The 26,325-nt window shown below is 51.6% G+C and overlaps 1 protein-coding gene across 3 annotated transcripts; it reads right to left on the bottom strand.

Moving 5' to 3' along the window:
• Nucleotides 1-63: 63 nt before the first annotated feature.
• On the bottom strand, nucleotides 64-25,718 carry ATN1 (atrophin 1). 3 transcript variants are annotated; one of them, XM_066341106.1, is made up of 11 exons: nucleotides 25,255-25,718; nucleotides 9,266-9,379; nucleotides 8,940-9,128; nucleotides 8,603-8,740; nucleotides 8,114-8,227; nucleotides 4,960-6,980; nucleotides 4,525-4,747; nucleotides 3,699-4,416; nucleotides 2,360-2,503; nucleotides 1,931-2,111; nucleotides 64-1,401 (listed from the first exon to the last, which is right to left on the bottom strand). In XM_066341106.1, exons 3-11 carry the CDS (start codon nucleotides 9,015-9,017, stop codon nucleotides 1,368-1,370), a joined length of 3,651 nt encoding a protein of 1,216 aa, XP_066197203.1. In that variant the 5' UTR covers nucleotides 9,018-9,128; nucleotides 9,266-9,379; nucleotides 25,255-25,718; the 3' UTR covers nucleotides 64-1,367. The 3 variants fall into 3 exon arrangements, with proteins under 3 accessions (XP_066197203.1, XP_066197204.1, XP_066197205.1); XM_066341107.1 differs by lacking the exon at nucleotides 9,266-9,379 and having other exon boundaries at nucleotides 8,931-9,128; nucleotides 25,255-25,708; XM_066341108.1 differs by lacking the exon at nucleotides 9,266-9,379 and having other exon boundaries at nucleotides 25,255-25,702.
• Between the last annotated feature and the right edge of the window lie 607 nt (nucleotides 25,719-26,325).

Genomic DNA, 26,325 nt, shown 5'->3' on the forward strand with positions numbered 1-26,325 from the left:
CGGCGGCGGGGCTCCTGCCCGGCGGCTCCCCGGCGACTTTCCCGAGACGGCGCCCGCTTCCAGCCCTCTCCCAGTTATCACAGGGAGTGTTTCTGCCCTTCCCGTCCTCGCCCCAGTGAAAAGAAATGAACACACCGGAGTCCCGTTTCTGGAAGGGTTTTTTTGTCTTTTTTTTTTTTTTTTCCTTTTTTAAGAGCTTCATATATATATTTATATATATAAATTATTAGAATGTGTGTCGGGGCTCGGGGAGTGCGTGGGGAACGTCGTTTGGGTGGTTGTTTATTTTCTTTTCCATAGCTGGGTTGTTGGTTGTTTTTTCCTTTAATGGTTAAGTAAATATATATATATATGGGGGACCAATCGAGAGATACAACTGTGAAATCAGAACACGCACGCAGGGGCAAGGGAGTCACAAGTTGCTACATAAAACTGCCACGTCTAATAGGATGTGCATGAGTTAAAGTACATCAATTAGGATGGGTGAGGGGAAAGGGGCAGCCACCATCTTACAGACAGTCCCAGGACGCAGTGTTACCGCTCGGCCACGCCAGCCCTCCCCAGGGGCTCAGAGGGGTCACGGTGGTGATGGCACTCTCCAAAACAGTCTGCAGGTGCTTCGCACCTCATGGCCCTGCCTGTTCCCATCAGCTGGGGAAAGCACAGCCACCGTCCTGCAAAGAGTCCTGCGGTGCTTTGCACCCCGATGGCTGGGACCGGACCCTCCGCAGGCAGGAGAGGCCGCTCAGGAAGGGGCCTGGAACGCTTCGTTTGCATCTGAAGGGATGTTGGGAGAATGGGAAGCTGCTCTGGCTAATCTGAAAAAGTTCCACGTTGCTTTTCTGTATCGCTAAGCGGTATCTTACACCTAAAGAGGGGTGGGGTGTTGAGGAGGCATCTTGAAAAAAGACTCTTTTGGGTTGGCAGTTATTTCTTGGCTGCACCTCCTCCTTGCAGAAGAAGAAAAGGCAAGAGCATCCTGTACATGAAGTCCTTCCATGCTCTGCACTTTTTATTTAATGTAACTGTTCCCCCAAAACAAAGGATGGAGCTGCTGCCACCCTGAATTCACATCAGTCTTTGTCTTTCTGAGCTCTGTGCAATGCTGATTCTCCTTTCTTCACAGCTCAGCTGTAATCACGTACCGATTGCTTCAGGTCCATTATTGGTGTTTCAGCCCCTCCCCATTTTCTCTCCTCCACTTTTCCCAGGATGCCATCCTGTACTTTTTGTCATATTCTCTTGTACTCTACTGCATGGTGGGGCCAGGATGTGTCACTTTGCAGCTTCCCCTCCCCCAGGATTTGGTTGATTGATTGCTCCTCTTGAGAGAAAGACATGATGATGTCACATTTAAAGAAGTCCATTTAAAGGGGTTTGTCGCTTTCCTTCTTCAGGTGGCTAGGATAAAAAAAAAGAACAAGGTGATAGTGAAAGGGGAAAAGGCAATTTACTACATTCACCTGCCTTTGTTCATCTAGACCCACACAACACTGCTGACTTGGGAAATTTTGTAGATCTTTGAAGTAGGATCTATTGAAAAGGTACAACGTTGCACCTCTTTCTTTCCCAGTGTGCCTCCCCATGCACTTGTGAATGCCTTATCTTGGCAAAACCATCAAACCCTTCTAAATGTTTTGTATTTTGGCAGGGGTATTAGTCAGTCATAACTGCATCAACCTGTGTGAAATACCTAAGTTATCTCCCCCCTCAGAGGGGAGGAGCTGAGACCTCACAAGGGATTAGCCACTGAATAGCCACTTGTCAAGTACGACCTTCCTGGTGGCCCACCCGCAGCTGTGCCCCATGGCAAAGTGTCCCTGCTCCCGGTGTGGGCTTGGGCACAGTCACCCGCCCCAGGGGCAGCGCCTCCTGCTCCCACTGCTTGTGCCCGCAGGTGCTGCTGTGAGGAGAGAGCAGCTCCACGCACCTGTAGTAGTCCTCCTGCGTGGGGAGCGGCACGCCATGCAGAGGGTGGTGGGCGTGGAGCCACTGCTGCTGCTCCAGAGCCAGGCGCTGCAGCTCGGCCGACTGCGCGTGCATGGCCTGCAGCTGGTGCGCCGCCGACATGGGCGCCGACAGCGAGCCCGGCAGGTCCCTGTAGGGCGCGGCTGCAGCCAAAGGGGACACAGAGAAGAGCCAAGTTAATGCTCCATCCAAGGCCCCACAGCTCAGTCAAGAAGACCCCGCTGCACTCCCAACCCCTGCCCATGTGCTTATCCCGACAGCGTGGGGCCGTCCTACGCTCTGTTCAACAGACCACGCTTGGGTCCTGTGACCCTCCTGAGGACACCCCTGCCCCTCAGAACTCTGCTGATGCACTCTGGAGGACAAGAGCAGTCCCTGTGAACCTCCTTACCAAAGAGCTGATGGCGCAGCACTTCATTCTCATGTAGAGGGTGAGGCAGGAGAGGGTTGGGGATGGTTCCAGCTGGGTATGGTATCCTGGTGAGGTGTGATCCCGAGGCAAGGGGGTCGATTAGCGGGTGAACAGAGGCTGAGGCTGGAAAGAAAAGATACCACAAGATAATCATCCCAGGCTTTGTAGCAGGTAACAGAGACAGGCACAAGGCCTCAAAAAACAGATATGGAGAGAGAGGGTCAGAGAGTGCTGGGGATGGGATAATTTCACAGCTAAACAACACATCTCCTTCTGAGTGTTACTCTTTGCCTGCATTGAACTTCATGTGAACCAGTCTGGCAGAGTTCTGTTCCTACACTCCTCTGGAAGAAATACTGCTCCTTAGAAGTACAGGTCCTTAAAAGTTCAGTAGGGTTCTGCAAGGACCTGCTCTGCAATCATGTCTGCACCCCATATCATGCCTATCTGTCACCCTGACAGCCATTCACGTGCATACTTGTACTGGGTGCTTTCTTTTCCAGGTCTTATCCAGGACAGATGCTCTTTCTAGGGGTTTGGACTTGCAGTGTGAGGAAGGTGTCCTGCCACAGATCATAGGGAAAATGGACATTCAGTTGTACCTCATGCCATCTGTGACCAGTTGCAGCTGCTCAGAGCCAGCGTCTGTGACTGACACCAGACCCTACTGACCGCCCACAGCACCTGTGCAGGCACAACACTTTTTTGCTATTGCACTGTAGCTTGGCCTTTGCTTCCCTGAGATTTTCATCCCTAAACCTTTTAATTTTGCTTTCCTGTAAGATGTGGAAATGGTAGGGACCACCATTCAATTCTGAAAAACAGCAGCCTCCAATTCCTTATGATCAGCCCACCTCCTTTCCCATCCCATCGCATCCCTCTATCTGCAGCCATAGGAGCAAACCTGAGAACCGACATTTCATTAGTCCCAAGGATACTGCCAAAACTGTTCTAGCAGGGCTCCCGCTCCCTCTATAGACTCCATTCTAAGGAATGGAGTTCACAGCAGCACCATCCAGGCAGTCAGTGGGACTCCAGCCCTTGTACTGTGGGCCCCATAGATCCAGAACAAAAGGACACGGTGCGAACAATTTTGCTGCTCGCTGATCAGCAGTGTCAGTGCCTTTGGTGGGATGAGAGTGGGGGCAAGGAAGAATGACCGTGATATTGGGCTCTTCTGGCTGAAGATCTATGGCCTCAAAATTTAGCCTCGTCAGCTTTTAGGGTTTCCCAATGCCAGAGGGAGGGAGCACAAGGAAGGCACAGTAGGACAGAAATCAGGGCTCTGTGAAGGGCACCACCACCATGCGGCCCTTACCTGCGTGTATGGCATCCTGCTGGTGGAGATGGAGGTGGGAGTGGATGTGGGAATGCTGATGATGATGAGGTGTCACATTGAGCATCTGCAGCCGGGCCAGAGGGTCATTGCTGAGAGCTGCCACCCGCTCGGCGTGCTGGCGTTCGGCCGCCAAGCGCTCGGCGTAGGACATGTCGGGACGAAGGGTCGGGCCGGCTGCCAGCGCCAGCCTCTCCCGCTCCAAGTGGCCCAGCCCTGGGTGGAAGGGAAAAGCGGGATGAAGGCCGGGGGCCGTCTGCAGACTCAGCCCGCCGTGGCGTGGGAACGGATCCATGGCAGCAGCTGGCACGGCATGGAGCTGCTCCAACTCGGCCGGTTTGACTTCAAAGCCAGGCTTGAGACGTTCACGCAGGTCCCGGTCCCTCAGGTCTCGTTCGCGGGCCTCCCGCTCCCGCAGCTCCCGCTCCCGCGTGGCCGGGTCACTGCTGTAGATGGCTGGCACGTTGTAGCCCAGCAGGCCCGGGTCGACGGCGCCCAGGGGCACGTAGAAAGGGTGGTTGCGGTTGCTGGGGGACATGACGTGGGGCCGAGCGTACTCGCTAAGGGTGCGCAGAGCCGGGGTGTCAGGGCCCAGGTATGGGGGAACAGTCGCTACAGCACTGCCCTGCTCGAAGGAGGGGCGGTGGGGAACCGGGCCCAGGGACGAGCACTCGACTGGGCGGCCCTCCTGGGCCATCTTCTGCAAAAGAGCAGAGAGACCGGCTTCAGGGTCCCAGCGGGGAGCGGCCGAGGGGGCCCCGGAGCATCCGCCCTGGCTGCGCTGCGGCAGTGGGACCCCCAGACCTACCACACTCCTCTCCAGCTCCCGTTCCTTCTCCCGCTCCCGCTCCTTCTCCCGCTCCCGTTCCCGTTCACGCTCCTTCTCTTCGCGAGCCTTCTGCTCAGCCTCTCGACGCACTTTCTCCACCAAGTCTGCTCTTTTCTTGGCCAGCTTGGAGCCATCAAGGGGTACAAAGTACAGGTCTGTGCGGGAGCAGGAGTTGAAGCCACGGTCCAGGTGTTTGTTGAATCTGGGGATGAGAGGCGAAGCCTATCAGTGCTGACAGGGCTGGTGAGCAGGGACGGGGACAGGGACGGGTACTGTGGGAACGGCACTGTGGGAATGTGAAGAGCATCATGAAAAAGGCAAAAGGGCATAGCTGCACCTCAGGCTTGGGGTGATTTCCTCTTCCCTTGCCCAAACGTCCCTCCCCATCGTTTGGAGAAACCAGCCTCCCCTCACCTGGCTGACTGGCTGGCATGGCTGGGCACATCCACCACTTTGGGGGGTGGCGAGGGGCTGCGAGCAGGTGGCACGGGGCTCTCCGGGGGCTCGTACTCCTCCGACGGCTCCTGCTTGATCTGAGCAGCGCTGAGGGGCAGCGGGGGCGGCGGCGGGGCCGGGGCAGCCATGCTCCCTGGCAAGGGTGGTGGGGCAGAGGGGGCGGGTGAGGGGGCTTTGTAGCCCCCCGCCACAGGGGAAGAGGCCACCCGGTAGCCAGGAGGGGTGGCTGCACGGAAAGGGGCAGCTGAGGAAGTGGGAGGCGAGCCCGGCTTGTAGGGGGCCGGGGGCTGGAAGGTGGGGACAGGGGAGGCCGCCCGCTTCCCATATGGGGCCACAGCTGAGGGGGGTACCGGGGGCGAGACTGTCTTGTAGGGGGCTGCAGAGGGGGAGGCCATGGTGGCAATGACAGTGGAGAGGGTGGTGGCAGCAGAGGTGACTGGAGGGCCAGCCCCATGAGCAGGGGAGGGAGGCGGTGGTGGGGGGAAGGTGTAGGTGGCAGGACTCTGCCCCGGTGGGTGCGTGCACATGCTGGGGTAGCTTCCCTGGGAAGAGGCAGCAGAGGAGGATGAGGAGGAGGAAGAGGACGAGGAGGAGGAGGAGGAGGACGAGGGGGCAGCGGCCGCAGTGGCGGAGGGAGCCTGGCTGTAGGCGGCCTGGCTGTGCGGAGGGTAGAGGCGCAGCCCGTAGGTGGGATGGGAAGGGTGATGGCTGTTGGACTCCAGGCCGTGGGGGTAGCCCCCGGGAGGCTGGGGAGGAGCTGTGGCTGCTGGGGAGATGCCCCCGCTGCTCCCGTGACCATGGTGGTGCTGCTGAGGAGGCTGCTGGTGATGGGGAGACTGGCCAGGGAAGGGGGCAGCGGGGTGGGAGCCAGCATTGCCCAGGGGGCGGCTGTAAGGGGGAGGCCCCTGGCTCCAGACGGGCTGCGAGGGCAGGGAGGGCTGGGTGTACTTGGGGGGCTGGCTGGAGACGGAGAGGCCGCTGGGCGGGGGGAAGGAGTGCCCGTAGGAAGCACTGTAGCTGGGCAGGGGCTGGCCCGGCGAGGGCTGGGGGTACTGGGCAGAGGAGCTGGAGGGCGGCAGTGGTGGCGGGGCGTAAGGGTAGCGGGAGGGGGCCAGGGCCGGCGCCTTGTCCTGCCCCATGCTGTGGGGCGAGGGCAGGTGGCCGCTCAGGGCCTGCCCCACCATCCCCGGGGAGCTGGAGGCGGCCACTGCGTTGTTGAGGGGGCGCAGGGCCGGCGGAGGAGGCAGGTTGGAGGAGACGTGGGGGAAGGAAGGGGCCGAGGCCGGGGGGGCAGCCGGGGGGTTGGCTGGGGGTGTCTTTTGAGGGGGGAGCCCTCCTCCTACCGACGCCAGTGAGATTGGGGTGGTAGGTGGGGGATTGTGCTTGGCGCTGAGGGTCTGCTCACGAGCCCCTGGTGCTGGGAGCCCCCCCACTCCACTGGCAATTTTGGCCCCAACCTGGACCACATTGGCCGTAGGATAAAGGGGAGTGTGGGAGGAAGAGGAGGAGGAAGAGGAGGAAGAGGCCGAGGAGGAAGAAGGGGGAGCAGAAGGGGCAGCGACAGCAGAGGAGGAGGAAGAGGAGGAGGAGGAGGCAGGTGTCTGTGGGGCTTGAGCCTGGAAAATGCGTGAGGTTTGGCCCTCCAGCTGGGAATGGTAACTTCCTGCAGGAGGTCCCTGGGGGTGCACCTCGCCCGGGAGCCCAAAGCTGGGCTCTGGAGGACGGGCCAGGCTGTCGGGAGGGGGAGCGACCGGCGGGCTCTCAGGGAAAAGGGGGGGGTGGTGGTAGGAGTGAGACGGCCCCTGGGACAGCACAGAAGAGGAGTCAGAGTCGTTCTCCACACTCCCAGGGCTGTAGACACTGGGCGAGGTGCTCCTGTTATCCTGGTCAATGTCCCGTGGGTCGCTGCTCATCTCATCATTGAAGCTGTGGCCATCAAGGCTGTCAACATCAGATGGGGATGGAGGACAGGGCAGCTCCTGAAGTAGGAAGGACGAGGAAAGGGGCATTATGAGGCCTCCCAGACCACATGTGATCCACTTCAAGCTCCCAGAGAACTTGTTTTCTGACCTTTCTCTGCCCAGCCCAGCACTAAAAAACCTCACAGAGGAAAGGAGACATTGTCTGGCAAGGTATATGTAACACCAGTCCTCCTGCCTCCTTTCCAGTGCCCTGAGGTCCTTCATGAGCATTCCATGTTCAGGAAGGAGGTGATGGTAGGTACCTTGTGTAAAGAGGTAGTGAGGGAGAGCAGGGAACTGTTACACACAAGGTTGAGAGGGAACACATATAACACGGGTGATGAGCTGCTGGCTAGGACATGGTATCACCAGTGGCATGGAGCAGCACACACCACACTGGTCCCAGCACAGGCCCCAGACCCAGAATTGCTCTTCTTGCCCCTGCACAGCTCTCCCTGGTCAAGGAGACCAGCTCTCCACCAGACCTCTCTCACTGTTCCACTCCTTACTTCCAGGAGTTCCCCTGTGCTTCCCAATCCCTGCTCCTCCCCACCACTTGCTGCCTCAGACAATGTGCACTGGTGATTAAGCAGTCATCATGGGTAAGGGTAACTAACAAGCATGGGAGACTAAGCTGAAAAAATATCACCGTTGAGCTGAACACTGTCCACATAGAGAAATCACAGAAGTGTAACCAAGATGGTTGAATTATAATGACCTCTTAACATGAACAAGCATGCCCATGTTTGCAGGCCTTTAAGGCCAGTTCTCTGAACAGGATATAAGTGAATGGAGAAGCACAAGAGCTGAGTCTTCCAACCACCCAACCACCAATCCAGCCTGGTGCTGTTGGTGTTTCAGAAGAGCCCTGCCACGACTCTGTATGTGCATGAGCAGGTTTTGCATCACTGTCACCTGGAACCCATCATGATTTAAGCACCTCCATTTCACACTGTGCTGGGGATCAGAAAGGACTGACTCTGACCCGACCTGTGGCTGCCCACGGAGTCAGACTCTTGCCACTTGGAACAGTCAGGGCTCCTGCTCAGGCAGGCATGAGCAGCACACATAGGGAATGGGAGACTCCTCTGGTCTGGACTGGCAGCAGATCACAGCAGGGAAAGCCAGCAATCACAGCAGAGAGAGCTCACCTCAGTTTTGGTTTTTTTGGGAGCAGTGGTGTCCTCCCCTTCACTCTCTGAGATCTCTTCTGTTCGGCCCTGCTTGCTGCTCTTGGGGGTGCAGGATTCCTCCAACCGGCCCTTCTGCAAGGAGACAAGGAGAACAGAGAGGTGGAGGGTCATTGGGAAATCTTCCACCCCGACAGGTCTTCACAGACTGCAGTAGGTGAGACACAGCCACCATGGCACGTGTGTCAATGACACTAGCAGAGCAACATGGACCCGGGATATGGCAAAAATTAGCACTAAAAGTGTCTGGTGAGACCAAACACCAGTTCTTAGAAAAATGCAAGATGGTGAGCACAAGAGCAAAGACGGATTCTCCTCATTTCAGGAAGCTAACCCAGCATGGGTTCCTTAGTAGGTATCTTCTGGTCTGTGTCCCTGGATCCTCAAATGGATGCCACCCAGTCTGGGCAGCCCTTGGCCACCCCAGACTTGTGTTCTAGCTGATAGTACCTTTGTCGCTTGTCGGGATTTCTCAGCCTTGCCATCACTGCTGGAGGTGCTGACGCCACCAGGGGAAGCTCGACCCCGTGACCTAAGCTCCTCTCGGGGCCCCGGAGTCTCTTTCTTCCGTCCACTCCGCATTGACATCTGAGAGAGGGATCACTGTGTCAGTCCTGCTTTGCATCTCCCACCACTCCTGCTCTGTGCCCAGGCTCCCAAAGCCCCTGAACCCCTTGCACTCCACTGTGCCAAACTCATGCCCACCAGCTTTGCAGGGAGCCTCAGTTCCAACCCACACCTCCAGCTTTGCCTCTTGTGTCCCACCCCCCTCTCCCACCTCACTTACTGAGTCCTTGTTCTGTCGTGTCTTCATTCTTTTGGGTGTGGGACCCCCATTCTCCTTGGCCCGGTTTGATGAAAACATAAATTTTTATGACTCCACTCCCCCCTTCGGTTGTTCCCGAGGAGATGGAGAGGGGCAGCTCCTCTGCAAGGGGGCCTTACACCAGCCACGGCAATGAGATCCCACTGAATCCTGAAAGGCAGACAAGCAGCTGAAGGGGGAGAAACACTGAGTGGACTATAGAACATCCTTTTGTGGCGTGCTATAGAAATGTGACAAAATTATTTAATTATTATTGTTCCCTTATTTAGAGACTCAAGGATGTTTACTAAGAATGCAATAAACTCTCCCATCAGTGTGGGAAAAGATTTGCCGTATCTGACTTCTAGTTTCTAGGAGTGATATGTGCACGATGCAAGGTATTCATTTTTAATGGCTTCAAACTGAAAGAGGGCAGATTTAGATTAGATATTAGGAAGAAACTCTTCACTCTGAGGGTGATGAGGCACTGGAACAGGTTGCCCAGAGAAGCCATGGATGCCCCAACCCTGGCAGTGTTCAAGGCCAGGCTGGAAGGGGTTCTGAATAACCTCATCTTGTGGAAGATGTCCCTGTCCATGGCAGGGTTATTGGAAATAGATGATCCTTCTAATCCAAGCCATTCTGTGACAATCCAATTCTATAATTCTGGGACAAATAATGCTACTTTGGAGGATGCAAGAAGGAATGGTTATCAGGATGTTATCCATCTTCTGGAATAATTTTAGTATTTTCCTTTCCTTGGGAAAAAAATAACAGGAAAGTGCTTTAAAATGTTCCCAATCACATTTTTTCTGACTTTTTTAGTTAGTCTTCGCACTTGTGGTCAGTGCAGAAAGTTACAGCATTCTTATCTGGCCATGTGCTGTCATTTGCCAGCTCTGTGTCATTTGTCATTCAGCAAAGTGGCCTTTGCTGAAGGGCACTGTACAGCCCTGCCCTCTCCAGAGCACATCCACCTGCACTCGCATGTGGAGGTGGGCGAAGCCCCAGCTGCTTTGCCCTGGAGAGGGCCAAGCTGAGGAGTTAACAAAGAATTTCGCAACTTCACCCAGAGCCCCTAAGGCAAAAGACAAACTTTCTAGTTACAGCGACCTGTCCTGAGACCTACAAGCCCCTTTGGGATTTTATGTAGATCTGTTACAACTGATTGGTTTTGTACTCTTTTCCTCCCACCCTGGTGGTGTCCCATAAAAACCCCTGGGTTTCCTCTGGTCGGCAGAGGGGTCTCTGGACCCCTTTCGTTGGTACCTTTGCAATAAAGTACCACCTGCGGAAATTCCACACGAGACCTCTCTCTCTCTCACTACGGCCGGCTAAAAGAGGGGCTAACTCACAAGGGCAGGAGCTGAGAGCACTGAGCTGAAATCACTGCTCTGCCCTCCTGCTGAGAAGCCCCTCTGTCCAGCTGAGGAGCGCCCTGACCCTCCAAGGAGCTGTTTCTAGCGAGACATCCTTTGGGGTGGCTGTGGCTCTCTAGGTCCCAAGCGGCGGACCCCTCGACCAGCTGGAATACTCGCACACCACCATGTCATGCAGAAAGTGTGACAAGTCTTGCTTGGGCTGTTCCATGTCCAAGGTACACAAACAGGTGGGAGAAAACATATTTAGCTTTGCTTTTGCACACCACAATCATCATCTCTGTTCACACTGGAGTGCCTTGCCAGGGTCTCCTCCTCCTCAACACACTGGACATTTCTCAATGTCTCAGAGTGAGACTCTGCAGGGATGCAGAGTACATCCTTACACTTTGCAGCAGCAGGAGGATTTCTGAGATCCCTCTGGAACAATTTACAGCTTTGTGCCATGTCCAAAAGTATTTTACTGTAGATATTTAACACCCTGTTGTATCACACAGTTCCTGCTCTCTAGTATGGAAGTACCATGTTTGTGTTAGCCTGGAAACTGGAGGAAATTATTCAGGGATACTGCTCCTGAAGTTAGCTTGCTTGAATCCAGCAAGCTGAAGACCTTCTGCACTGCTCTGCACTGCACACACGTAACCAAAGAGACTTTGTCCTGCCCAAGCCTGTCATTTGAGTTGCTATACTCAGCCTCTGGAATGGACAGTCTGAAAGACAAGGGAATGTGTCCTGTGGATGAGGCACCAGGAGAAAAAACCACAACTACTAGGTTTTATTCTCTCATCTGGAAGCACAGAGAAATTTTGTGAATAAGAAGGCTATGGGTTTGGGGCTCCTGAAGACCATCCCACACCTGGAAAGACCAGCTTCCAGTCAAGCATTACAGGAGCAATTGGGATGACTTCCATTTCTCTGAGAAGGGAGCTGAAAACAGGGATCAGAGCAAAAGCAGTCTGAGAGGAGAACTCTCAGAGCTCCTGTGCAGCCCTGCTGCTGGACTGTGTGGCCCCAGGGTCACTGCTTTCCACTGCCTCCATTTCCCTGACCATGAAGTAGGAGTAATGACACTGGCCTGTCTCTCCTGGGGCTCCACAATCTTCCCTGACCAATGCTTAGAGAAACCCATCCGGAAGGTACTTAGGAAAATCAGGGGACTGTTTGTTTAAATTCCATTAATATTTTATTTGACCCTCATCACAAAAGCCCCAGGGGGACTCATCCAGCATTAATTCCCACACACATCAATTCATTAACTGAGACCTCTTCTTTAATAGAAAAATAGCTGATGATGGTTTATAACTGACCTAATGGAGGCAGAGCCCTCTCCCAGTGCCCACCTGCTGACTTGTTTTACAGCCTCATATTTCTGTCACGCTTTGGCCTCTGGTTACTAATTCATCCAGTTACACTGATGCTACTCTAGATAAGCATCCAGAATCAACACTTCTTACGTGAAACGAAAGACTGAAATGCGTAAGGTGATCCTAATTTAACTCGACTTTGACTCACGCCATGGTGGCAACCTGCAAGTATTAGCTCAGCTCTGAAGGCACAGCAGCAGCAGCAAGAGCATGCTCCCACTGCCACTGCTCCCTGCATTCCATAGGGATACCACCCACGCCTCCCACACCAAAGAAGCTAGGGTGATAACGCAGCACACAGGTCTCACTTCAGCTTTCCAGCAACCCTGGAATGACAATTACCATCTTCTTCTCAGAGAAGTCAGTCTGGGAAATAACACACAGCCAACCACAAACTGAAACTTCCCTTTTTGAAAGGGATACCCGCTCCATACTTATTCCAGCCACTGAATATGCAGCAACAAACAAAGCCAGAAACAAACGGCGACGTTTCAAGAGACTTAATCAACCACTGAGACAGAAGTTTCTTTCACTTAGACAGTGAAGACTTTACTAAAATATGTAAGAGAACTGACGCAAACCTTATTAGGCTCAGTACAGCAACTGTTATGGCCAGATGAGAGGATCACAAATCCGCCTTCTGATTTTAACATCTATGAAATAAAAGCCTGCTATGTGAGCCTTTACAATTAGCACATTACAGGTAACCCTTCCCATGACTGAAGATCCCTGCAAATGTCTCTGGAGTGTTCTTAGGGCTCCATGGTTTTGGTTAGGAGGTGAGATGTGACAGGGCTGCTGTGGAAGGCTTAACCTTTCCCTGGCCCTGTGAAGTCTTCTACAGGTTCAACTGAGTTACGAGGCATTGCGAATTGCTATTTTTTGTTTGCGTTTCATACAACCCAGCTTGGCTTGGCTTATTGCCCAAACCCCTCCATATTCTCCTGTAAGCCCTGGTGAAGTCTTCAGCAAGCAACACACACACAACAGGCATCCCCCACGTGGCATTCAAAATGGATCCCGCTCCTCCTCCCCAACTCCAAGTAATTCTCCTTCACTAAACCTGGACTGTCCTGCACTGGCAGCCAGAAGCTTATGAGGTCCAGCTCCTCTTTTGCTGAAGGACACAGGTTCTCTCCTTCCCAGGCTGTCATGTGGAGCAATTCTCCCAGGTAACCAAACTGGAAACAAGTCCATCTCAAATGAGAAATTTTACCTCTTATAAAGCAGGCTGAACGTTTGTCCTTGGCTCAGGAGAGCACTTACACATTAGGCTGCAGGTTTGAGGAAATAAACTTTCCTAGATGTCGACAGAAGCAGAGGAAATGGGAACCAAGTTTCTGGGGTGGTGTTTGAGCACTTGGCCAGAACTGTAAATGACGAACGAATCACATGCCCAGAGCACTGCACGTGCTGGGGCTGCAGGCATGGGTACACCCAGCACATGTCCACCAGCAGGGAGCCCCTTTCCACTGGCACTGGGAAAACAGGGAGATGCTGCCAGAGCCATGGAGGGGTTTGACACTTCAGCAGGTGCTCAACAGCAGAGCAAACCCCTTGGGACAGGCAGCCCAAAGCTCCAGTCTGCCTGAGAAGGTCAATTGACAGCTAAGGTCCAGCTAACCCTCTCTGGAGCCAGTGCCAGCAGAAGGGAGAGCTGAAGACTCCCAGCATCAGTGTCATTTAAGAAAAAGAGCTAACATCATTATCCTTTTTTTGGTTTATTTACTATAGACAAAGCCATCTTCCACTAGATACTAGTCCATGCAAGTTTGGAGTAATGAATCAGTGGAATGCCTGCTTTAGCCTAAGTAGAGATGTTCTGAAGTGCAAACCTCTTGTCTTCTTCATTTGGGAACTGTTTAAAGTACACAGTGACTACTCTTTAAGTCATTTTCTGAAATGTAGGAATCACATTCAAAATCCGACGTGAAATCCAAGGCATTCGGTACACAAAGACAGGGACTCAGAAGTCAGATGTGAGAATTAAACTGAGTCTGGTTCTCTGTAATTCAATAGTTCTCTGTTCTCATCCTGTTTTTTCTCTTCCCACTTCTACAAAGGGATGGACTAACACTGGAGGGAGGAACCAGGGTGGCAAAACGAATACAGCTGCTTTCTAACACATTGCAGATGCTGAGAAGTGTCCTGAAAATAAGCTGGAATGATAATTGATGGATCCCTCTTCATGGGTAAAGATCACTAAGAAGAGCAGTATGTGTATATATACATATATATATATATATGTATGTATGTATATATATATGACTGCCCAATGAATGATGGTCCCAATTATTTTTAACCCTTGTTGCAGTCTCCTTCATTTTGTAAAGTGAAGGGAAAATTTCCAGATGTGTAATCAGTTTTAACAACTGTGTAGGATCTTGAAAACATTTAAGTTTTGTCCCAAATGCTGCAATCACACAACCTGAAGCACAACATTTCCCAATGGCTAATTACCTGATTTCATGCTTGAACCCTGGCATTTTACTACAGGGCATGATGGAGAAAGAGAGGGAAGGAAGGGGAAGGGCACCGTGTTCAGTGTTGGACAGCAATGAAAAAACAGGTCCGGGTTCAGGTTGCACATCACAGTCTTTTGACACATACCTGGAGCATGACATTACTGTAAAAGGGAAAATGACTCTGCGAGCAAAGGGACTAGGATGCCAAAATGGTTGAAAATCAACATGGCAAACATTTGTGGCTAATACTATCCTGGGTGTGAATATTGCCATGACTGGCAAATCTTTTCTATTCAGTAAATTTTGTTAAGAATAAATATACAAAGGTATACAAATGAAAGGCAGTTTTCAAACAAAGGCATTTTTCTGTCTCCTACAAAATAACTACAACACTGGGTGGATGCAGGGGCTATGAACTCAGGCTGGGAAGTTAATTAATCAAGGAACAGAAATCCTTCAGGTCACTCTCATGAAGGTCACTGCACACACAGAGCCCAGGATCAGTGCACACACCACCCAGTCCTCTGCAGACCCCTCCACAAGGGCTGGGACAGGCACATCCAACCACCTGCAGCCATGGGACATGGCCAGGAAGGGCTGTGACCTGCCCTGCCAGGGAGGTTTGGCAGCACAGAGTCACGTGGCAAACTCAGAAACGCCTACAACACCAGTGCAAACTGTGACTACTTCTCAAGAGGTCAAAATATAAATCCAGTATGAAAACAGTGAGACATGTTGATTTTTTTTTCTATAAAGATATTGATTTCATACTGACAGTGTACTTCTGTCTTCAAAATATGGCACAGAATGGGTCACTATGAGATGTGTTAAAATAAATTTTAACAATAAATGTAAATGAATGCTTCCAGAAACTTCACTCTATGTCAGAGGGTGAATTACACACACTTTTTAATACACAAGCTGAACAGTCTATCTAGATTTAGATCTATCTATGTATATAAGAGCTGATTCACAATTCAATTGTAAGAAGTCAGGTTTGAGACCACCTGAGGAAACTGAACATGAACAAGTCCATGGAATCCAAAGAGATGTATCCCAGGGCCTTGAGGGAGTCGGTGACATAGTTGCCAAACCAGTCTCTGTGATATTTGATAACTGGATGGATGGCTCCATCCGAAGAGTTACAGTCAACAGTTCAATGTCAAAGTGGAAACCTTGAACCAGTGGTGTCCCCCCAAGGATCCGGGACCAGTACAATTTAATATCTTCATCAATGACATAGATAGTGGGATTGAGTGCACTCTCTGCAAGCTTGCAGATGACACCGAGTCAAGTGGTTGATAGGCTAAAGGGAAGAGATGCCATCCGGAGGGATCTTGACAGGATTGAGAAGTGGAACCATGTGATCCTCATGAAATTCAACAAGGTGAAGTGCAGGTCCTGCACATGGGTCAAGGCAATCACCAGGATCAGTACAGGCTGGAGAATGAAGCGGTTGAGAGCAGCCCTGTGGCAAAAATCTCAACAAAAAGGACAAAAGGACAAAGAATTGGGCATGAGCTAACGATGTGCGCTCGCAGCCCAGAAAGCCAAACACATCTTAAGCTGCAACAAAACCAGCATTGGCAGCAGGGTGAGGGGGGAATTCCGCCCCTTTGCTCTGCTCTGGCAAGACCCCACCTGGAGTGCTGCATCCAGCTCTGGGGTCCCTAGCACAGGAAGGACATGGACCTGTGGGAAGGAGTCGAGAAGAGGCCATGAAGATGATCAAAGGGATGAAGCACCTCTCCTACAAAGACAGGCTGAGAGAGCTGTGATTGTTCAGCCTGGAGAAGAGAAGGCTCTGGAAAGTCCTGTTGGTAGCTTTTAAGCTCAGGGTACTGAGCGAGCTGGTGGAAGAGCTCACCAAGCACTCTCCATGATTTATAATCAGCCCTGGTTAACCAGAGAGGTCCTGGGTTACTAGAGGTTGGACAATGTGATTGCCATCCACAAAAAGGGCCCAAGGGAAGATCAGAGGAACTACAGGCCTGTCAGCTGGACCTCAGTGCCCAAAGAGGTTATAAAGCAGATCACCCCAAGTGTGATCCCATGGCATGTACAGGACAACCAGGGGACTAGTCCCAGCCAGGATGGGTTCATAAAAGGCAGGTCCTGCTCGACCAACCTGATCTCTTTCTATGAGCAGGTGACCTGCCCAGGGGGTGGGGGAAAGACTATGGGTGTTGGATCAGCAATGGTGTGTCCAGCAGTACCAGGGCAGTGATTGTCCCCCTGTACTCGGCACTGGTGAGGCCAGTGACACCTCAAACCCTGTGTCTAGTTCTGGGCCTCTCAATTCAAGAAGGGCATTGAGGGGCTGGAGCGTGTCCAGAGAAGAGCAGAGCTGGTGAAGGATCTGCAACACAAGTCCTTTGAAGAGAATCTGAGGGAGCTGGGGATGTTTAGCCTGGAGAACAGGAGGCTCAGAGGGGACCTTATTACTCTCTACAGTTCCCTGAAAGAAGGCTGTAGCCAGGTGGGGACTGGCCTCTTCTCCCAGGCAACAAGTAATGGGATGAGAGGAAATGGCCTCAAGCTGTGCCAGGGGAGGTTCAGGTTGGACATCAGGAAGAATTTCTTCACTGAAAAGGTGGTTAAGCCTTGGAATGGGCTGCCCAGAGCAAGAGTGGAATCACTATCCCGGGAAGTGTTCAAGAAAGGACCGGACATGGCACACAGTGCTATGGCTTAGTTGACAAGGTGATGTCTGGTCAATGGTTGGACTCGATGATCCTGGAAGTCTTTTCCAACCTTAATGATACTGTGATTCTGAGATTCCAAGTATAAAAAGGTGGTTTACAAGAAAGGTAGAGAGACAGTTTTTACCAGGGCCTGCAGTGACATGACAAGGGGCAATGGTTTTAAACTGAAAGAGGGCAGGTTAAAATGGGATATAAGGAAGAAATTCTTTACTATGAGTGTAGTGAGACACAGGAACATGTTTCCCAGAGAAGCTGTGGATGCCCCAACCCTGGAAGTGTTCAAAGCCAAGTTGCAAGGGACCAGGAGCAACCTGGTCTAGTGGAAGGTGTCTCTGTCCATGGCAGTGGCATTGGAACTGGACGATGTTTAAGGCCCCTTTCAACCCACACCAGTCCATCATTGTATAAAATATCCTAAAATTATTCTAAAATAACGCCTCTCATGCAAAAAAGAGATTCATCTTGAGGCAACAGCTTCAATCCTTCTTATATGCACTTGTTGACAAATTCACTCGTCAGGCTACCTATGTGGTCCTTCTCTGCAGTAAAGTAATAAATAAAAATTAAAATGCTCACGCTTCAGGAAAGGGTGCCAAATAAGAATACTAAAAATAACTGTGCAGAGTGCTGGCAGTCTTAGGAGATAAAGCTAGTTTACATTTTATTAAGCCTACATTAATGTTTTGTTTTCTTAATTTTGCACAACCATGAAGAGCAAGAATGTTATTTTGAGTATGAAAATTCTAATTCTAGAACCTCCATTCAAATAAAAATGTATCTGAGAAAAAAAATTCTGATGAACAGGGTGAAATAACGGAGCGAAAGCAAGGTAATAAATAATAAAAACATTCATGCATTTAACAATAGCTCAATCTACAGCCTAGAAGAAGATATTAATTTTTGCAAAAGCAACTGAAAATAAAGTTTGATTCACTAAATGAAGGTTAGATGTACTAAAGAAGGTTATGTTAATCGTAAAACAATTCCTGAGGGCACAGTAAAATGACTGTTAAGTATGTAACAGATTTACTTAAAAATCCCAGAAGAATCATTCTGTCTCCCTGGAGGAGAGCTTCCAGATCTCTCCGAGATACAGGCTGGTAGAGACCAGTGGTGGATCACGAAACAAAACACACTGGGCTCTGCCTTCAGCATGTGGGATGGAGCCTACAGATGCAAGATCCAGAGGAAGGACAGATCACACTCACCACACTCACTATTTTATGAAGTGCAGCATCTTCTATATTTGCAACGCCTCAGCACACCTTACCCATGGAGCTGTTATACCCCACACTCCTCTTCTGATACACAGATGTCCCTTTGCTAAGAATGCAAAGCAAATTACCCAGAGACATCACAGGATGGTTGCCCAGAGACTCAAAGGAGGATGCTAGCTGGAAAGGACATACAGACTTGGAGCTGACCAGCGCAACTCAAGAGTGATACCCTCTGGATGTAATAGGCAGATCCATGAAAATGGCACCTTGGCATCCAGCAGCCATGGAGAAAGTAAACTGCATGCTAGAATTTCCTGAGAAGAATGTCATTATGCCCCCACACAAACCTATGGCTTTCCCATATCCTGAAATGTGTGTGCAATTCTGCTTCTTCCATAGGAACTAGAAGGGGCAATTAAGAGGGACAACAGAGTGGGTTAGACATCTCTGTCCAGAGAAAAGGTTATTGAAGTGAGGATGTGATTGGGGACCATATAGCCATATATGAAAAATAGAGGTTAAGTAGGAAATAATTTTTTTACTCTCTTTTCCAGTACAAATTTGATGACCATCAAACAGCACTATAAAAAAACATGCTCAAAAACAACTAAAAAAAAAGAGTAGTTCTTGAAACAACTGGCTGCAGAATTTCAAATTAAAGGGCACCATGGGTGCTAGTAGGTTCCACGTGTTTGATGGGAGACTGGACAGTTTAATTCAAGAGAGAATCACTGGCACTTTCTGGATAGCTAGAAATTGTATCTGGCTATGGCAGTTCCTCCACTTAAAACAGCTGGAAGTTGTAGGAGTACCAGAGGAGAATGGGACAGGGTTGGACTGGATTGGATTGGGTTAGATTAGAAAATGACAGCATTAGATTAATGGTTAGACTCAATGATCTTGGAGGTCTCTTCCAACCTAAATGATCCTATGACTTTGCAGCCACTGACCTGAAGGACAACCTTTAGATTCTCTGTTTCTAGGGATTCATGACTGACAGCAAAGACAACACAAGAACCATGTGTGCCAAAGTAAAGCACGTGAACAGGATGAAGATGGACAGACACATCCAGAAAGAAGTGAACTGGGGCCAGGGAAATGGGCACAGGAACAACAGTACAACAAATATGAGTCACTGGTAAATTTTGAGTCACTCCTAGGCTTGAGATCCCACAGCTTCTCTTTGATCTACAAAACTGTCAAGTGGGATGATTCTGCCCTTATCCCTGGGGCTAAAGGAACAAAAATGAACAGTGTGTCCAGGAAGATTTGCCTTGGAAAAGGTTGCTGGAGGTCTCCACTCAAATGCCCCGTTCACAGCAAACTGCAAAGCTAGACAAGGCTGTCACAAGCACTTCAGAGAGCAACATTCAGAGCATCTCCAGCCTCCCTGGGAAGCCGTGCTAGAGCTGAACCACCCTTGAGGGGAGAAGGAGAGCTTTTGTCTTACACACTTCAGCAAGCTTATGGTGATTTTAGTCCTTGTGATTTTATGAAATCAGAAAACAGAGGTTTATGGCTAAAACAAGGTCTTCCTGGTCATGACACAGTGAAGGACTAGAAGTCAAAAGTACTCAAAACTCTCCATGATCCCAAGATAATTCATGGCAGGCAATCTATGCTGAAGTGCTGCCATCTATAGTGACGTATACCCTGCCTTAGCAAGCACAGACACGGGCCTCTGCCTCTCCAGTGGGCATCCACTCAAGAGCCCAGAGACTGAGCCCAAACTCAGGACTGCACTGTCACAAAAAAAGGCACCAGAGAAAGTGAAACCAAAGCCTGAGGTATTTCTAATGCCTTTTACATGCCCTGTAGAACAGCACATGCCAACCAGTGGGGTAAAGCTTGGTGCACAGCTGTGGCACGAGCACGACCTGTCCCAGCAAAAAGCTGCCACGCACAGATCAGCTGTCACAAAGCAAGGCCCCATTAGTGAGAGGCAACAGCAGCCAAAAGTGGAATATTGCCAGTAGCTGGTGAAGGCACCAGCTGAACAAAGTCTGCAGAAACCTGGATAAAGGTCTGCAGGTAAGGCAGGTGAGATGGTAAATGCTGGCATGGAAACTCTGGCACAGACCAATTGGTGTTACTGCTGCAACGGGGTCGAGCAGACAGACAAACATCTTAAATTTCCAAGATTTTTACATCAAGAACAGAAGAACACAGAATGGCTCCAAGAATGAAAATCCTAGGATATACAGAAGATCAGAAAAGACCTTGTAATTAGTGGCAGGAAAATGAGTTCTCAGCAAAAGACTTCTAAGAAGGCTTTTCCTGAATGATTGAAATCTACTGTTGCAGAGAGAAAGGAATATTCTTCAGGAGCAGGAAAAGAGAGCTGATTTTTACCTGACTATACATAGGACTTATAAGGCAATTATGGGAGTAGTGCATGCCATTTTTACCTGTGTACTGTAAAAAGGATGCTGACAAATTGAGAAATGTGATGAAGTCCTCCCCCTTATTAGCCTTAAGCTGAATAAATACAGCTTACCTTTGAAAATGTTAAAAGGAGACTTGAAGATGGTCTATGAGCACTACAAAGGGAGAAGATTTCTGAGAGCTCTTTAACCTATGCAACAAACACTCCCATGTCCAATGGATCTAGCTAAAGCTAGACAAATCCAACACAGGAACACTGTAAAATTTGAAAAGCGGAAGAAATCAATCACTTGAAAAACTTGCATAGTAATCTAGTGTATCACTGAAATTTTTGAAGGGTTTTCTTTTATTTTATTGTAAAATAAGTGCTCTTAATATTTTCTGCACAGACCAGCCAGTTGATGAGAACAGGTTTTTCAGTACTAAACTGATTAGTAGTCATAGAATTTGGCCAAAAGGTGATGGGGTCTAGCTAGCTCTGGGTGAAAATGGACTTTGAAAGCAACGGTCTAGCAATGTATGAGGAAAGCCTGATGGATAACCAAGACTGGATAAACCATTCTTCATGGAGAGTGGGCCCTCTTTATGTGTCTGGCAAACTCTGAATAATTCTGAGGTAAATCACTTCATCTGTTGCACTGCCTGAACAAAAAAGACCAGCAGTATATCCAAAATACTGTGCTATAGATACATTTTATATCCAATACACTCTGCTATATATATATCAATATAAAATTTAATAACTATATAACATTATATTTTATATAAGATATATTATATTATACAAACGATCATATATATTTTGATATACACACACACACAGAGATATATATACACACACAGTAAATCCAATTCACTGTCCAAACAGATGAAGGTTGCTCAAATGCAACCTTCACTTAAGTGATCTATAGAGCAGAGAGACCTTGTGGAAGAAACAGGCTATCACCAAGTGCATTGTACAGCAGGGAAGTACAAGACTAAAATTTTCCGACTAAACTATCTGTGATGAAGAATGTCACCAGGGCAAAAGACATGAAATAAGATTGAGAGCAACCAGCTCCCCTTCTTCAGCAAAGCCCAGACAGACCATCATTGGCTGAAATTGCCTGGAGAAGATATTGCAGTTAGCCTCTGGTGTGTAGGTGAAAATACTGCCACAACAATCAATCAAACTGTGATATTTTTACAGGAGGAGACAACAACAAATCATAGTTTGCTGCCACAACACACACAGAAAACAGACGGTCAGAAACTTCGAGGATTATCAGAGCTGGAAGCTAGGCACTGCTTCTGAAGGGATCGCTTCCTCACAAAGTTGACTTCTGGTAAACACGTAAAACATGGCCAAATCCTTATCACCAAACACTCGAAGCCCTAACAGCCAGGCAGACTGGTAGGGAAGTGAAGTTCAAGCCATCTGAGCTGGAAACATCCCATTCTGTTTCACCATTCTCACTGAGAACATGGGCTGTGGGCCACAACTGCCCAACAAGTGACTGGAAGGACAGAAAGATGTCCTACATGCCTTGGGCACTGCTGAGCCTCAGTAGGTCAGGGAAGGCACTCAGAAGGAGCATCTCACCTTCATGTTAAACCATCCGCTGTGACCAGACTCCAGCAGGGATCACAGGAATTAATTCTGCAGAGAATACCTACCCTAGGTGTGCTCACTTGGTTAAGAGCATGACTTTTTCAGAGAGACCTTCACTTTCGAACAGTCAGAACTTGTGTTGCCTTCTCCTTCAGCCTTTAAGAACTTTGTAAAGCATTGCTGTTTTGTACTTCACTAGGCACAGTCTTCATGAAGTATAGATGGAAGAGATGAAGTCACAAACACAAGAAACATATTCCATACTTCCAAAGCATCTCCTTATGGAGAATGAAGAATGCAACCAGAAAAGCCAACAAAGGGAAGAAAACAGTTTATTTGTCCAGAAGACATTGGGAGAAAGAAATTAACTCGGTAAGATAAAGTCTGACAGAAGAGAAAACCAGGTAAGAGAAAACCAAGAAAAGGCATTACTCAAGGAGGAATAACATAAGATGGATAAACATTCAGGTAGGTATTTACAGAGGGCCACATCTGAACATGTTCACAGACCAATTCCAAAGACTGCATTTGCAAATATGTTACACCCCAGACCTGGTACATAAATAAACCTCTCCTACACAGCTCTGTATTCCACATGGACTGATCCTCTCAACTCCACCTCTATCCCCAAGAAAAACACTGATGAACATGAGAGAGCTCCAGGACAAACTGGGAAGGTGTACAAGGAGTGGCAGGGGCTGAACACTGGGAAGAGAAAAACCTACCAGATGCATTTCACCCACAAATAAAACCAGGATGGAATATTTCAGTTGGAAGAGACCTGCAATGATCATCTAGTCCGAGTGGACTAGATGCTCCTCCTCCTCTTGAAGAACAATACTGATCAGGTTGCTTTTAGAACAGCAATCTCACCATACTACAGAATCATTGTTCCTTGCATGACCATTATCGTTTTGGAATGCAAGTACACCCACAAGAAACGTCATCGTAATTCCTTGTTCAGGCAAACCTAGAACTGAGAATGCAAGAACGTTTCAGAGGTATCCAAGGGGCACAAAACCCAGTGAAGGAGGTAAATGCATATGAAGAGAGGTAAAGGCAGGTCACTGCAGCAGGTTAAACCTGTTCATCTTGTTCATTAAAATTCACTGCGCATTTAATTTTCAAATGTTTGGAGGTTTTTTAGGATTTCCAGCAAGAACCATGGTACTACAAGTTCACTCTTTGGCCATGCTTGAAAAGCTCCATCATGAATCATAACTGGAAAAGTATGGTTTGAAAGATCAGGTCATTCCTAAGAAGCTGGGGAAATACACAAACGATTGGTTGTGCCATCACCAACGACAGACACAAAATAACAACATTAATAACTTGGCCGAGAAACAGGGCAAAAGAGAATGAAAATAATTCCAAATGAACAATTTGATCATTCACATTTACAAGCGTCCTATCCATGGGTAATGACCGTGGAGCTCCAGCCCCTTGGGAATGTGTGTGCAGCACAGCACTGATACACGCAACACCCTCAGGCTTAGAAGAAAGGAGTCCAGCTTTCAACTCAGACAGCTGCGGGATTCTCTAGTGGGAATCCAAGGCTGAACTCTGCAGCTTTAGGCAGCACACACCTGAAGGGTGTGGAACCATGGTCCAGCACTCAGGTGGACACAAAATGAATGGCATTTCCAACTCCTCCTTCACTCGCCTGCTACACACCTTAGGATAATGGCCCACTACTTTCTCCTCACTTTTTTTAACGCTAGAAAACATTGTGGCTCCTATGCAATCTACCCAGTACAACCAGAAACAATGACAACAGATTTGGGCGCCGAGCTCGGTAAGGACATGCCGCTTGCTCAAGGCACAGCCCTGCAAAAAGCAGACCCTGCAGACAAAAGCCATACAAAATCTTACAGTAGCCATCCTGACGAATAAGCAATCGGCTGCGGAACTCAAGGCAAACGCAAGGAAAGACACTGCCCATGTGGAAAGCAACTTCGGGAACGTACAATAGCTATGAAGGCAGAAACTCCACGGCAAGCAAAGGCGGCGTGCAAAGTAATGCCACGGTGACCAAATGGCTGCCACTTCAACAGCACAGCGGCCACTCGGCAAAATACAGCCGGCAATTCGCTGGGCAACAGCAGCCGAGCCGGCCACAGGCCAGCACACGCCGGCAAGGCAGAACAGCCACCAGCTCCACGGCATAGCCGAAAGGGCAGTGCGCGAAAGCCTGATGCCACTTCTTGAGAAATCCTGAATACCAAATGGACAGCCAGCCGGACACACCGAGGGATCTCGGCCGGTTTAAGGGGAGCGCAGCCCGATGCCACCCAGCCGCACGGGGTCCGGCCAGCGCCCCGGTCCCCGAGCGGCACCCTGGCGTGTCAGAGCAGGGGGCAGCGGCCAGCGGTGAATCCCCCCCCGTGCCCGCTGCAGCCACGGCGGAGGAGCCGACACTCTTCTCGGTCCCCCGATGAAAAAGCTATTGCCAGCTCCTCCTGCCCGCTGCCCGGCCGCACCTGGGGCAGCGGGGACAATACGAGCCTCCCCGCGAAGGCAGGCAGGCAGGCAGGCAGGGCGGGAGCCGGTCCCCCTCCAGCATTGTGCCGCCCTCCTCCCCGCACGGCGCCGGGCCGCCAACTCGCAACTCCCGCCCGCCCGCGCCCCCCGGGCCCCTGCCCCCGCCGAACTTCCCGCCGCAGGGAAGGGGGGCTCCGCGGGCGCTGACGTCACGCCGGGCGCGCGGCGGGGGGTGTCCCCGCCCCGGGACCCCCGCGGGGGCCGCCGAGCCCCGAGCGACCCCCGCCCCCCGTTCCGGAGGGAAGGCGCCGCTCCGCCGCCCGGCGCAGCCCGGCCCCGGGCGGGCGGCGAGCCCCTCGGGCGGGCAGCGTCCCCCGGCGATGCCGGAGCGCCCCCAGCCGCGGCCGGGACCCGCGCCCCGCCGAGCCCCCGTGCCTCGCGCTGTCCCGGCTCATTCCCGGCCCCTCGCCGCATCCACGCCGGGGCAGGGACCGCCGGGGCCCCTTGCCCAGCGCCGCGGGGGTTAATCGCACTCTCGCCCCTCCTGACCCCCCCAACTTTGGTGTTCCCCCCCCACACCCCCCCGCGCGGACTCGCTCCCCATCCCGACAGACGGACCGGAGGGCTAAAATCCAGCCGCGAAAGAATGCAGCGAGTGGGCGACAATGACAAGCGGGGCGGGAGCGGCTGGGAGCGGGCGAGGGACTCACCGGCGGCTCCTGAGGGGAGGTCGAATGAAGGGAGGAATGGAGGAGGCGAGGAGCGGGGGGCAGGGATTTAAACGCTGCCCCCCCCTTCTTTTTTTTTTTTTTTTTCCTTTTTTTTTTTTTTTTTTTTTTTTTTCCCCTTTCCTCCCTCCTCCTTTTCCGCGCTCCCTCGTTTCCTCTCGCGGCTCCGGAATAACCGGTCGGTGGCAGGGACAGCGGCTCGGGGAGGGGGGTGCGGCGGGGAGCGGGCGCCCCCCGCCCCGCGGCTCTGTCGCCCCCTCTCCCGCCGCGCTCAGGCGCCTCCGCCTGCGCCCCGCCGCCCTCCCATCGCTCCCACCGCTGCCCGCCTTAGCCACCTCCCATTTCCGAAGGGCCCAGAACGAGCCCCCTCCCCCGCCCCTCTGCTCCTCGCTCGTCGCCGCCCCTCCCCGCGAAACACCCCGCGCACACCGCACCCCCCCAACCCACCCGTGGGCAGCGTGGGACGGGGGAGGAGGAGACGCGGGGCGAGCGACCAGCCCGGCCCCCGCCCCGGCCGCGCCCCGCACCGCTGGGCCCCCGGCGGCGGCACAAAGGCCGGGCAAAGTCGGGGAGAGAGAGCCCGGAGGGGCGATTTTGGCAGGACGGGCCCGGGGCGACCGAGGGACGCGGGGGGGCGGCGGCCGGCCGGGGCTGCGGCGGGGCCTCCCGGGGGGCGGGGGCGGCGGCCGCCCGACGGGCGCTCATCGGCGTGCGGCCGCGCGCGCATCCATCCCCCCCGATCCCGCTTCCCATCCCCCGCCCGGTTGCCAGGCAACGGCACAAAGGGAGCGCGAGCCTCGTGCGGGGGCCGCTCCGCACTGCCCGCACCGGGCTGCGCGCCCCCGGCACGCGCGGCGCGCTCTCGGCACCGGCGGCGTGCGGCGCCCCCCCGGCACACACGCGCGCGGCAGCGGCGGGATGCGGGTTCCGGCGGGCGCGGGCCTCGCCCGAGCGGCGCCACACCGCCCCCCCGCCGCCCGCCGCGGCCGCACGGTGCGGGGGAGCGGCGGGGCTCGGCCGTAGGAACGTGAGACATCCCCCCACGGCTGCTCC

The sequence above is a fragment of the Sylvia atricapilla genome, chromosome 2 (assembly GCF_009819655.1).
Source record: "Sylvia atricapilla isolate bSylAtr1 chromosome 2, bSylAtr1.pri, whole genome shotgun sequence".
Taxonomy (NCBI): Eukaryota; Metazoa; Chordata; class Aves; order Passeriformes; family Sylviidae; genus Sylvia; species Sylvia atricapilla.